General features: G+C 31.6%; 2 protein-coding genes across 2 annotated transcripts in view; both read right to left on the bottom strand.

Annotated features, from left to right (window-relative positions):
* LOC103309347 (putative nuclease HARBI1) overlaps positions 1 to 2,335 on the bottom strand; it is a 5,805-nt gene extending 3,470 nt beyond the window's left edge. The window contains exons 1-2 of the mRNA XM_029485186.1: positions 2,317 to 2,335; positions 2,112 to 2,209 (exon numbers count right to left, since the gene is read on the bottom strand). Coding sequence (XP_029341046.1) covers positions 2,112 to 2,209; positions 2,317 to 2,335 — 117 coding nt within the window. The remainder of the gene's footprint in view (positions 1 to 2,111; positions 2,210 to 2,316) is intronic.
* An 8,268-nt stretch (positions 2,336 to 10,603) lies between these two features.
* Positions 10,604 to 12,979, bottom strand: part of LOC100574774 (peptidyl-prolyl cis-trans isomerase E) — a 22,288-nt gene continuing 19,912 nt past the window's right edge. Inside the window, exon 8 of the mRNA XM_003240385.4 lies at positions 10,604 to 10,772. The gene's annotated coding sequence lies outside the window, so the exon portion shown is untranslated. The remainder of the gene's footprint in view (positions 10,773 to 12,979) is intronic.

Raw genomic sequence — 12,979 nt, 5'->3', positions numbered from 1 at the left:
ATTATTATATTAATAATAATAGCTCGTATATTCTCACCTTGATTACCAATTTTATTATGTTCTTTATACTTGTATTATTTGAAAGAAACGGATACTATCCGTTACACGTCTACTATCTTCTCGTTCATTGCCACGTTCTTCGACAAATAAAAATAAATTGTTAATTCGCACCGCATTCATTTTGATCACAATTTGAGAAAAAATCAACTTACAACATATAAGGCGCGATGTAGATAAAAAAATAATATAAACTTCAAACTATGATAACAATTTTGAATGATTATCAAATTGAATACCTAAGTACGCCAAGTAAGTCAAGAGAGACTCCTCCCGACATGTCGTAGTTGGCATACTTTAAGAAAGCACAGTACGCCGAGTACGCGAAGTATGCCAAGCGAGAATTTTAGTGGAATAGTACTATGCCAATAAAGTAAGCCAAGTGCGCGCATACATGGCGTAGCTTAATTAGCAGAATAGCCCCTCTGGGCGGCGGATCCTGAAACGGCAGTTCTTCCAGCCGACCCTGACTCGGCTGACCTCTGTGGGTTTCGCCGATCGTTTTTTTTTTCGGAGTAACTCAACGTCGTACTTGTTACTCTTCGTTGCAAACACCGCAACCCCACCACACCAAGTGGTGGTCACCCACATTTTAAAAATATTATTTAGGCATATCTAGATATTCTTTGAAGTGATCATAGCATAATTTAGAAATTATAAGTTGGAAAAACTGGTCGCCCGTCCTTTGTTTGACTAGTCCCTTTGTTGGCCAGCAAGCTCACGGTTTGTTTCTCACGAAGTGTCGAAGTTTAATGACTAATCGAGTGACTAATGAACTGAAATATCGTCCATGCTACGCATTTGTTATTCGGTAAGTTGAGACTTTTTATACAATCATATTCATCCAGGCGATCGACAGGACGAGAAGCATAACTCGGAATTTCTGTCTGTCGCCTTAACGGTCGTAGCCGAATGGTAGTGATACTCTCGCGGGCCAGATAGTGCACGTGGGACGATTGCGTCTGTGTTTTGTGTAGACCAATTTTAGAACCCGATGGACTCCTTGTTGGTTTATTTTTACTATTTTGAATTTTCGTCTATTAAATTAAATTGAATTTCGTCTATTGTCATTCAAACCTGAAGAGATAGGGCAAGGTACGCATATGTAATACATTGGTTTTGTAACGTTCCCACAACTGCACAACTACTGATGGAAGTAATTGAAATAATTTACAAAGATGATTGTAATATTCTGTATTTATTATACTCAAATAAATAGTTATGTATGCAAAATATTCTAAGTCAAAATGATTAATTTAATTAAACTGTAAGTAAGCGAGTTGTGACTGATATTTAGCTAGGGACTGTTCTTCGTGAGGCTCGTTGCTCGTCTGATGGACCCTTGTCCAGCAGCTCTCCTCGATGGGTCTCTGTTCCTGTCCCTCAGTGGCGGTTTTGGGGGTGAGGCAAGTGAGACGCCGCCTCACTTGTAATTTTGAGGAAAATAAAAAATATTTGTTTCTTTAAATTTTGTATTATTTTGAATTTTGAATTTTGAATTCAGACATTAAATGATTTAGAATTTAAGTTTAATAAATAGTAATATTGAATATTATTTTTTTGTATAGAACTTGTATAGTTGTACCTAAAAACGCGAGAATGGCTGCGCGTCACTGTAACGTAACTTATGAGTAGAGTTCGGGACTTCTTGCACTTAAAATTATCGAAATATGCAGTCAAAATCGTCAAAATATGCTTTAAAATATGCAGCTAAATTTTTATGAAATTTTTTAAAAAATGCTTAAAATATATTATTAAGAAATTATTATTATAGACAAAAAAAAATCTAAAAATTAGGTAGGTACTTAAATGCGGAACCCCAATTTCTCCCACTCTTTACTGTCCAGCGGCGCATACGCATGAGAGGAGTCATTGCCGACCGCCGAAAGCCGGGCCGAGCAGTTGACGATCGTAACCGAACGGGCGAAAATGGTGGGGGATGCGCAGCGACGGACGAAAAAACGAGTACACTCTTTCGTGGAATAGAGTATATTCCATTTACAACCACCGCATTTTTGTTGTACAAAATCAATTATTTATTTTCTACTTCTAACAGATGTAACCGATTTCCATTGTAAAGAATGGTTTTTTCGAATGAATTCAATTATATATCGAATTAAAAACACCTTGCCACAATCATTGTCTGAACTAGCTGAAAAAGATAGAATATAAATTTAAAATATTATTAAATTAATTAAATTAAATATTTTTCTTTGAAATGAATTCCTGAGTAATAATTATAACTTTATTTTTACTTACTTTCTGAATGATCATCCATCATTGAAAAACGAAATTGTTAAATTAAACAGAGCTGAATTAAAGAATTACAAGTTTTGTACTCAGGGGCGTGCCGAGGAGGTGGTTTTGGGGGTTCAAACCACCCCCAAATTGACTGGCTTATTTTTTTCAACTTCATGATATTTACAAAATAAAAAATAACATAATAAACATAATATTATGGGGAAATCCGATAATATAATAATTAATATAAAAATAATACAATATTTGACGATCTTTGGTTTTTACTCCCTTTAGTACATTTCTGCGTATTTTATATTCGTGGTACAACGGCAGGTTCTTATCGCTGTTTTTGGGGTTTTACGTTAATTTGAATGAAATCAGTTTTCACGTTGACGTATAGGTCTTATCGATAACATAATAATAATTTTATTACAACGAAAGCAAATCATAAATATTTGTAATCTTTCACATCATTTCTGTAACTGACAATACCGACACAGTATTTGCAATTTAATTTTGTCGTTATCAACGGTAAAATGAACCTACTCTTACTTTGTGTACAATCTTTTCATTCCGCGACGCGATAGGTGTCGTTCGGAAAGACTTGCATAATCTGAAGTGGCTTCTCCGATACTTCGTCTGTAACTTCGATGGTTAGCCAGCCATGGGTTGCCTCAGCATAACCATTCACCGACTTCGTACTGGATTCCGTTAAAGTTTTTTTTATCGTAACGGTCCTTCATCTCGATTTGTTTGCGTAAAATATTTTCTTGAACTTCGCTTTGTACTTGTTTGGGTGGACCTCATTCGTTTTTCGTGCGGCTTAACGATGAAAAAGCGCCAGAGTGAAAACGTGGTAAGTACCCATGTAGCGCTTCGTACGGTGTTTCACCCTGTAGTAAGATTCCCGACAATGCATGCTTATTGGCGTCTGTGTGAACTTGCGTAACAGCAGCGTTCGGGTCGTACATTCGTACAACAGGTTCGTCGCCTAGGGCTTCGCGTAATCTAACGAATGCAGATTCCTGATCATCGGACCAAATAAACGCTACGTTTTTACCAGTCAGATATGAGAGCGAGGCAGCAATCTCTGCGTAACTCACGATGAAGCGTCTGAAGTATAGGTAACTAAAAGGATCTACATACGTAATATGTAATATAATAATAATAATAATATTACATTATAACAGTTTATTTAACTAACAAGTTCAACATTATTCTCTAAACATAATCAAATTTGTTTTTTGATATAGGTACATTGAATATTCTTAAGAACTATTTTGTTACATAAATTATATTCTAATTTATGATGATAACCTACAAACATATTTACATATTTTTCAATTTACTACACACATACTGTTTTTAGCGATTTAAAATAATTATGCAACGCCTATGCAATCAATTATAAAATATAAATTGTGTTTTATATATTTTAATATCGTAAATATAATTTCCAATAACTAGGAAACGGATTTTATTTTAATAAAAAAATCAAAATATGTACATAAATATGTATTTATTTTTAATGAAATATGTAAAAATAAAATCAAAATATGTAATAACCGCTTAATTAAAAATCTTATCTCTTATCTAATTATTAAAACAATGCGAAATTACATATTCTCTAAGATTTAAAAATGTAAAATTGCGGCGATTTGGTCGTAAAATGGCATTCTAAACAATTTTATAAAAAAAACAACAAAATTTCGGTGTAGGTATGAAGAAAAAAAAATAGCTACGTTGCAAAGAATTTTTGCTTTTAATTTTTTTTATCCCGCGGCAACTTAGGCCATTGGGAGAGGGGAGGAACTGTGTTTTTTAGAACGGTAGGGGAGTGTTACACGTGGGTGTATTTTGGCAGAATTTCGAATGGGGCACTTGCCCGGAGAAAAATGCCGCCCAGCGGCCGAGAATCGAAACCGCGACCGGCAGCGCCGCAGCCGACGCGTTGGACCACTCGGCCACCTCGTCTCCCAAATGCAAAGAATTACGCCCACCAGAACAGTAACTAGACATACACTGAGGACTGAAGAGTGAAGACCGTAACTAGGTGTTGCCTTGCTGGGCGATTACGCTGAACTGTATTGAGGTTGTTAATAATATAGTAATCGTTTTATTATAATATTATTATGTTAATATATTTTGTTTTATATTAGTATAAGACTAGTGAAGGGACGTGGCTAGGCAACTTCACCAACACCTTAGGCGCTCGGGATAGGCAACTTCACTCTCATCATTCCCATCTTCAGGAATGATGGTTGAGATGAGTCGCGACCGACACACAATAATATCAACACATACAGAACGAATTAATGGGAAACAGTTTATAAGACACAGGACGGCGAGAGGACGGAACAAGCTGGTTTGACACAATACCAGCACAACTTATGAACTAACTTAATTACTAAGGCAGGCAACGTTGACACTTGTACCTGGATCCGTGATGCTCTGGTCGACCTAGGCGGCCTCTCACACACCACCCGGTGCTGGCGGACTTACGCGTTGTGGCCGGAATCTGATATGTCCGAGAATGCCCGATGATCACGTCCCATAAGTTGGCACACACAAGGTTGTGCACGAATACAAGTAAGTAGGTAGGTAATTGAAGTCAAAAAACTTACACGCTGTGTTTTTGACTGTAGATCGCTGATTGGTACGTTTTTATTAAATATTTAAATGACTCTGTTTGAGCCACCACCAGAATACACAGTACAGTATAATATATTTAACAATGACAAATGGCGCTATACTAATAGCAAACAAACAATTATAGTAATGAGCTCAATATTCGACGCATTGAGAACTTGAGCACATATTATATATAAAAAAAATACACAATATAAAATATAAAAAAATTACGTGAATAACAAAACAAAAACTTGGAATGTGGAATAAAAAAAAAATAATTGATACTGATGATAGAAATTGGATTGTGTATCGTGCCGGTCGTATTTTTTTTATCATCTCGGGATTCTGATACCGTGGAGTGTTGATGTTATCGTCGTATTGTTTATGCGACAATAACCGTATCTACGTTCCGATGATATATGGTTACGTAATTGTAATCCCGCTCACTAACACTAGGGTTGCCGACAGTTCAGATTTTCTGGGTCCTGTCCAGTGTACAGGTATACCTTTCAACTGAACGCCATAAACTATTAAATGTCTAGATTTTTCCTAAGTCCCTCGATGTATTTATGCGATGACAATGTATAAAGTTCGTAAGTCCGTTTAAAGAACGTAGATAATGTTTATCGTCATTGAAAATTACAAATATTAAATTCAGATAAGGCAATTAATCTTTGACGTCGTTGTAAATTGACGAAAATAACCAAAAATACCCAAATATTTACGAAATATTCAGTTATAGGCTATAACTAATATCGTTTAAAATGTATTGCAGAATTTGTATTTCTAGAGTTATAATTGGTTATATTAAAAAAATTGTAAATTGTCGTAATTAACTAAATTTAAATTTTTCTGAAACTCTTTTTATGTTTTTTTTTTTTTTGTAATACAATAGATTTAATTTAAAAAAAATGACTTCGTAAACGAAATGAAATTTATATTTTATAATTATGTAATAAGTGTTTCTTTTTTGTGGTCAGGGAATTTTTGCCTTGGTCGCTAACAACTATTAGTAGAACCATACTGTTCTTGGGATTCATCCTTAGTTATTTTGTCAGTATTAAAACAACTATTGATTTTTTAAAATCTTCATTACTTCATTACTCTCATCGTCTGTTTTTTACACATATAAAATCCTGGATTTCTTTTTCTAATAGCTAGTTAGCATTTTTTCGTGATATTGTTATACGTTGTGTAGTTGAAAACAATTCTGATGTTGATGATTTTCTTCGTTGTTAAGAGCTTTTACCATGTTCCTCTTCATATCGATCAAAACAGCCTCATAAAAAAAACCAAATACACATAATTCTCCAGAAAAATACCACAAATATAATAGACTGAAATTAGTAATATTCCACAAACTGAAATCCATAATTTATTAACATGTTTATCACCTTTTATCCGTCCAACAAATTATAGTTCTGTAGAAATCAAATTAGATGTTTTGAATCATCATCCAATACACCCAATACATTTAAATGGAAAAAGTGTAGACTTTAATAGAATATAATATAATATAATTTTATCTAATGGAGATGTTATGAATAGAAATTGGATATCATTTTCAATTGATAAACAATATATATATTGCTCAATTTGTATGGCATTTTCAACAACTTATGGACAAGAAGCAAAATGCATAACAGGTTATTTAGATTGTATAAAGAATAATAAAAGTTTGTACCAAGATAATGAAAGGCACGAAAATCTAAAATTCATGAAAACTCTTCTTTAGCAGTTTTACGTGCAGTTGTTAGCAATGATATTGGTAATCTTATAAATCGTAATGTTTTTTCTCAACATGCAAAAGAAGTAAAAATCGTAGAGATCAATGTTATATTTTATAAAACCGGAATTTTTACGCAAAATTGGTTTTCCACAAAAACATGAAATTATATATGAACATTTTCAAAATATTTTTATTTGTTTTGAACTGAAAGGTTTAGGAAAATTTACTGTTTCCAATTTGATTAGTCTTTTTTTCTACGAATGTCAAAAAACTTTATTGAGTAAAAAAGCTTGATAATGTAATACAGATTTATATTATATTATATTACAATGACATTATTTATAATTTTACACACAAGTTCGTGAAGAAAGTTCATACAATTTTTAATAGAGTGAAAAATAGAATCGTCGGTAAAATAAATTGAAACAGATAAGTTTGGAAGAAATTATGATAATTATAAATATCTGCTTCAAATAGAGAAACATATGAAAAACAAGAAATCATTTTGATAGATGAAGGATTAAAAACAGTACCTATTAATTTATTATATAAAAATCATTAGTCTATTTTAAAAACATAAATAGAAATGATAATAACAGACAAGAATTTTTATTACGGTCAGTAAAATACTAGATATTAATAATTAATAAATTAATTGCAGATTGTATTAATTCGGGGAATGAAAATAATAATAATTTTGAAGGGAAAAAAATGATATTATAACTACCAAAAACGTCGAAATTGAATAATATAAATACAAGAAAAATTTAGTTTTAACAAATACATCACAATTAATATGAATAAATCCTGATATTCCTGAAGCGAATAGGTACAAATTATTGAAAGTTAATAATTAAATTAGAATAAAAATAATATAAAAAATACTATAAAATAATATAATTTCTATAGATTGAAAGAAAAATTCAAATATATCGAAGAAAAGGATACTGAAAATATTGAATTCACCATAAGTAATTTAATTCATAATCGAGAAAATCAAATATTTATAAGTGGGTATGCAATTATAAAATATAATATAATAAAATTTGGAAAAAAAATTCATTATACACTTTCAGATATAAACGCTGATGAACGATGATATGGGTCCAATAAATAATGTTTTTTTCTAAAAATGGTCAAACATACGAATTAAAAGAAATAATATTGTTGAAGCTATGACTAATATATATTGTTAATTGTGATATAATGTATTATTATTCTTATTATGTTGAATGTGGTAAGACTGTACCCACACACTATCATGTTCTGTCGCTAACACGCAGTTGTCAATGTTATAAGTTACAACGTAGTGTCGTTTTTAAGTTTATATATCAATCTGTTATTGATTACTAAAATGTTTTCTTTTCTATTAAAATGTTGTGTCTGATGTCTGTCTTTTATAATTTAAAATAAAGTATAGAAACTGTAATCAAACGATGTCATTTTATTAAGTACAACCTGAATCTTTATAACAACAGTACAAATTAAACATGGCGCAGTCGTTAATCTTGTAGTTATTTGGATTCAAATGGATGAAATCTGTAACTTTTGCATGCGGTTGGTGTTGATGAGTGTGGCTAAATAAAATAAATAATAAGACGAAATGGAATTTAATAAGCCAAATCCACTAATAATGTCCGGCAATCTGGCCGAAAACTTCTGCACGTTCCGGCAAAGTGTTCAGATTTACTTTGATGCAACTGAATCACATTCGAAAAGACCGGCGACACAGGTAGCTATTACATTAAATTTGTTGGGCCCTGAAGCATTAAAAGTTTATAACACATTGAAGCCTAAAGAAAATACTGTCATTGAAGTATTAAGGGCCTTGGAGGAATACTGTATCCCTAGACGAAATCAAACAATGGAGTTATATAAATTCTTTACCAGAAAGCAATTAGAAGGTGAAAACTTTGATAAGTTTTATTCGGATCTGAGAGATCAGGCAAAGTCTTGTGAGCTAGGGGATTGCGAGGATAAATTAGTAAAATCGCAAATCATTCTTGGTGTTGCTGATCGAGACTTGCAAGCACAATTACTCCGTGATGACCTGTCTCTGGAAAAGGTAGTACGCCATTGCAAGGCAAAAGAACAAATGGAGATCAACAGGAAACTAGTACAGGATGAAGTCAAATTAGTCTACAACGTCGAAGATGGTCAAAAGAAACATCAAATTACAAAAGGAAGACATTTCGAGCAGAGGACAACACAGACTGGCAGTGGCAAAGGATGGTCAAACAAAACTCAGTCAAATCAGTATAGCAGCTCAGATAGGGTATCAAGTAAGAATAATTGTAATAAGCCAAATGTAAAGGGTGTAAATTATATAAATGACTGTAATAGATGTGGTAAATCGCACAAAGTAAGGGAATGCCCTGCATATAAAAAAAATTGTAGTAACTGTGGTTTACTAAATCATTTTAGAAACAAGTGTAGATCAGGAAAAAGTAAAATAGAAAATCAAGTTGATAACTTAGAAATGGAATTTTCAATAGATGCTTTGGAGGTAAAGATCATGAATACAGAGCTCGCATATGGAGAAATTAAAAAATCTTGGATTGATCATATTAAAATGAATGGTGTTGAACAAAAAATTAAGTTGGATACTGGAGCTGAGCTAAATGTAATGTCTTATAAATTATTTAAACAGTTTAATGGTCTAAATCTAAATAAAAGCAATGTAATAATTAAATCATTTGGTGGTTATACCACAAACTCTAAGGGAAATACCTTATTTGAATTAGAGCATAAGGGTAAGAAAATAAAAAGAGTATTTGAAGTAGTTGATTATGATGGGTTACCACTTTTGAGTTTTGAGGCATGCTTGACATTAAATTATAAATTATCTGAGGTTAATGAATTAAATATTTTAAATAAACAAAGTGAAAAGGAAAAGTTCGTACAAAAGAATAAAGAGATATTTGAGGGTATTGGAAAATTCCCAGACAGGATTAAAATTAAATTAAAAAATAACCCAAATCCGGTTTGTAACCCACCTAGGAGAGTGCCAATCAAGATATTTGATAAATTAAGGGAGCAACTAAATTTAATGGTTAAACTAGAGTTGATAGAAACATGCAGTGAACCAAGTGAATGGCAGAGTAACCTAGTAGTTGTTGAAAAACCTGATGGCACATTGAGAATATGTCTAGATCCGAAGGACATTAACGCTAATATATTAAGAGAGATGTACCAAATACCTACGCTTGAAGAAATTAGGCCCTTCTTTTCTAATAAAAAATTCTATAGTTTGTTAGACTTAAAAGATGGTTTTTATCATTGCGAGTTGGATGAGGTCTCTAGTAATATATGCACTTTTAATAGTCCTTTTGGCTCATATCAAACCATTTGGTTTGTCTGTGGCTCCTGAAATATTCCAAAAATTAATGGTGAAATACTTTGGGGAAATCGCAGGTGTTCAGATTTACTTTGATGATATATTGATTTGTTCTGATAGTAAGTCTGAGCATGATTTAATATTGGAAAAAGTAACAGAAAATGCCCGTAAGTTTAATGTTAAATTCAATGCTAAAAAATTTCAATACTGTGTTAGTGAGGTCAAATTGTTAGGATTCATATTCAATGAGTTTGGTGTTACTCCTGATCCTGATAGAACTAGTGCTAGTTCTGAACGCTTGCGAAAGTACAAATAATATGTGGACCATACATATTATATTATTAATTTTAATTACGGGTATAATTTTTTCGTATGGAAACTTACGTACAGGTGTATTTTTTTCCGTGAGGGAACTTACATATGTACCCACTTACCTGCTATGTTTCGTGTGGGAACTTACTAAATCCCGTAAATTGTTAGGACAGTTGACGTCGGCTGAGTTGCGTGATGATTGACGTACCCGATTGTCAAACCACCAAAAGTATAAAATCAAATTGTATTACATTACTTTTTAGTAAATACCTACCCATTAAAATTGAAATTTCAACTAGGTTATAATTTTAAACTATTTATTTTTATTATAAAACATAGATTTTGCTTTATAACCATCGATGCAAGAGCTGGATTATTGTTGTAGGGTAAAAAACAAATATTTGATGCTGTCATTAAGACCGGTGATTGTGTAAACGTGGCACGCGGTACCAGTAAGTTATGGACCTGTAAAAATATTTTGAAATTTATTAGCATTTATTTGTATAAGTTATAAAATGTTGTAAAAGCATTTTTTGTTTGTTAGAGAAGTTGGTGATTCAAAATATGTAACAGTAATGAACGAGATCAATCCGAAAATGATGTTGACCATTGTTATGGTCAATATTTAAAAAGAAATCCACACCTTAATAAAATAAAAAATAATGAAAAATTTGAATTTTTAGGCAAAATCGATTTTATTTTTTTGTTATTTGTATAATATATCAAACAGTAAGCTGACTGACTGATCTATCAACGTACAGCTCAAACCATTGGATGGATCGGGCTGAAAATTGGCATATAGATAGAAATTATGATGTAAGCGTTTGCTAAGAAAGGATTTTTTAGAATTCAACCCCTAAGGGTTAAATAAGGGGTGTTGAGAATACGACAATGGTGTCATCTATCAAACATTAACTAATTTAAATATACAATATTGGTTTTAAAATAAAAAACGCATACGTACTTGATATATGGAATATTGGTTCCTTTAATGATCTAGATGTGCAATGAGAAAGGATTTTCTGATATTCATATTTTAAAGAGGTGGTAAAACAGGGATCTTAAGATTAACGGTAGAAATTGAAACTTTTTTTTTTGTTTATAAATGGTTGCATTTGGTTGCAGGTTATATTATATACAAATTATTTCATAAATCCAGGTAGAATTACGCCGATTTGTTCGTAAAAATAAAATGAAATAAATTAAAATAAAATAACCCATAAAATCTATTAATATATAAATGTTAAATACTCCTGAAAATTCGGGATGATCAACTATATGACTTCAATATTATTTTAGCCTTTAGGTACACTGTATAAACATTTTTTTGAACTACAAAAATATACTAATAGAGTAAAATATTATGTTTTTTATCTCACTACCTACGCTTTATCCACTACCTGATAATATACTGTTCACATAATAATAAGCTAGTCTCACAGGCAACCACACGTTGGATGGCTAAAAATTAAAATATAATTTGATTTTGCTTCCATATGCACAGCGAATTATAACCAAAAGAAGTTAATCAATTAAAAATTTTTCCCGGGCAACGCCGGATTATTAAGCTAGTAACTCATAAACTAAAAACCGTGGATACTTCACATTAGTGGCGTAGCCAAGGCTGCACCCGGGGGGCCCCCCCACGAAATGTTAAGAACATTTAAAAATTATTTTAATGGTCTATGATAGTCGCTCAAAAAGTTTTAAGTTGTATTTAAAATATTTAAAAATGTACTACCTCTACAGTGGCGTGCCCAGGAATTTTAAATGGCGGGGGACACAATTTTTTTTTTTTAAATAAACAAAAGAAAGCGGATAAGTGGAAGTCGCTCTGCTGTACAATAGGCAACAATTGGATGACTTTAATTTTAAATTCAATGATATATATTATCATGTGTGCAAAAAATGGTTCTGAGCAGAGACGGTCTGGCAGCCTATAGGATACTGTATATTATATTTATATTGTTGTTATTAATATATATAGGTACATTTTTAACTACTAAATCATTTTAAAAGCTAATGGTTTTACAATGGTTTTTATTAACTTTTATTAATTTATAAACTGCGTTCCAAGTGCAAAATTATTCAACGCAGACTTGTGGTATTGTTATTATTTTTTAAGTTTTTACATTTTTAAATAACCACGTACATTTTTGTTTTCATATTATTGAATAGTTTTAGAATTATTTTAATAATTATTAAAATATTATTCAGAATAATTTATTTATCAAATTTCGGGCGAGTAGTTTTGAGTCATAAGTATTTAAAAACTATGTGAGCAGAGTTTGGTAATGAACCAACATTTTGCAGGGTATTCCTATATACTCATATACCACCCAATCCTTTCTCCTCTACATAAACTTTAAATACTTATAAATCATAAACTACTGGTCCGAAATTTTATTTTCATATATTTAAATTTTAAATACTCCGAATATTTGAATATGAATTTAAAAGTATGAATTTAAAAATATATGTGTCATCAAAAAGTCGAAAAAAATTTAATATGATAACGCATACCAAATATAGTAAAAATAAATTATACGAAATACGATTCTGAGTGTGGACTAGAAGCGGTTTGGTTTGTAAACCTTAAGGGCTAAGATATTATATATTTATATACTATTGTAATCCTTAATAAAATTGCAATCCCCTATATATTTTCTTTT

Source organism: Acyrthosiphon pisum, chromosome X (assembly GCF_005508785.2).
Source record: "Acyrthosiphon pisum isolate AL4f chromosome X, pea_aphid_22Mar2018_4r6ur, whole genome shotgun sequence".
NCBI lineage: Eukaryota > Metazoa > Arthropoda > Insecta > Hemiptera > Aphididae > Acyrthosiphon > Acyrthosiphon pisum.
Note: the sequence above shows the minus strand (reverse complement) of the source record. Positions and strands in the feature narration are given on the sequence as shown.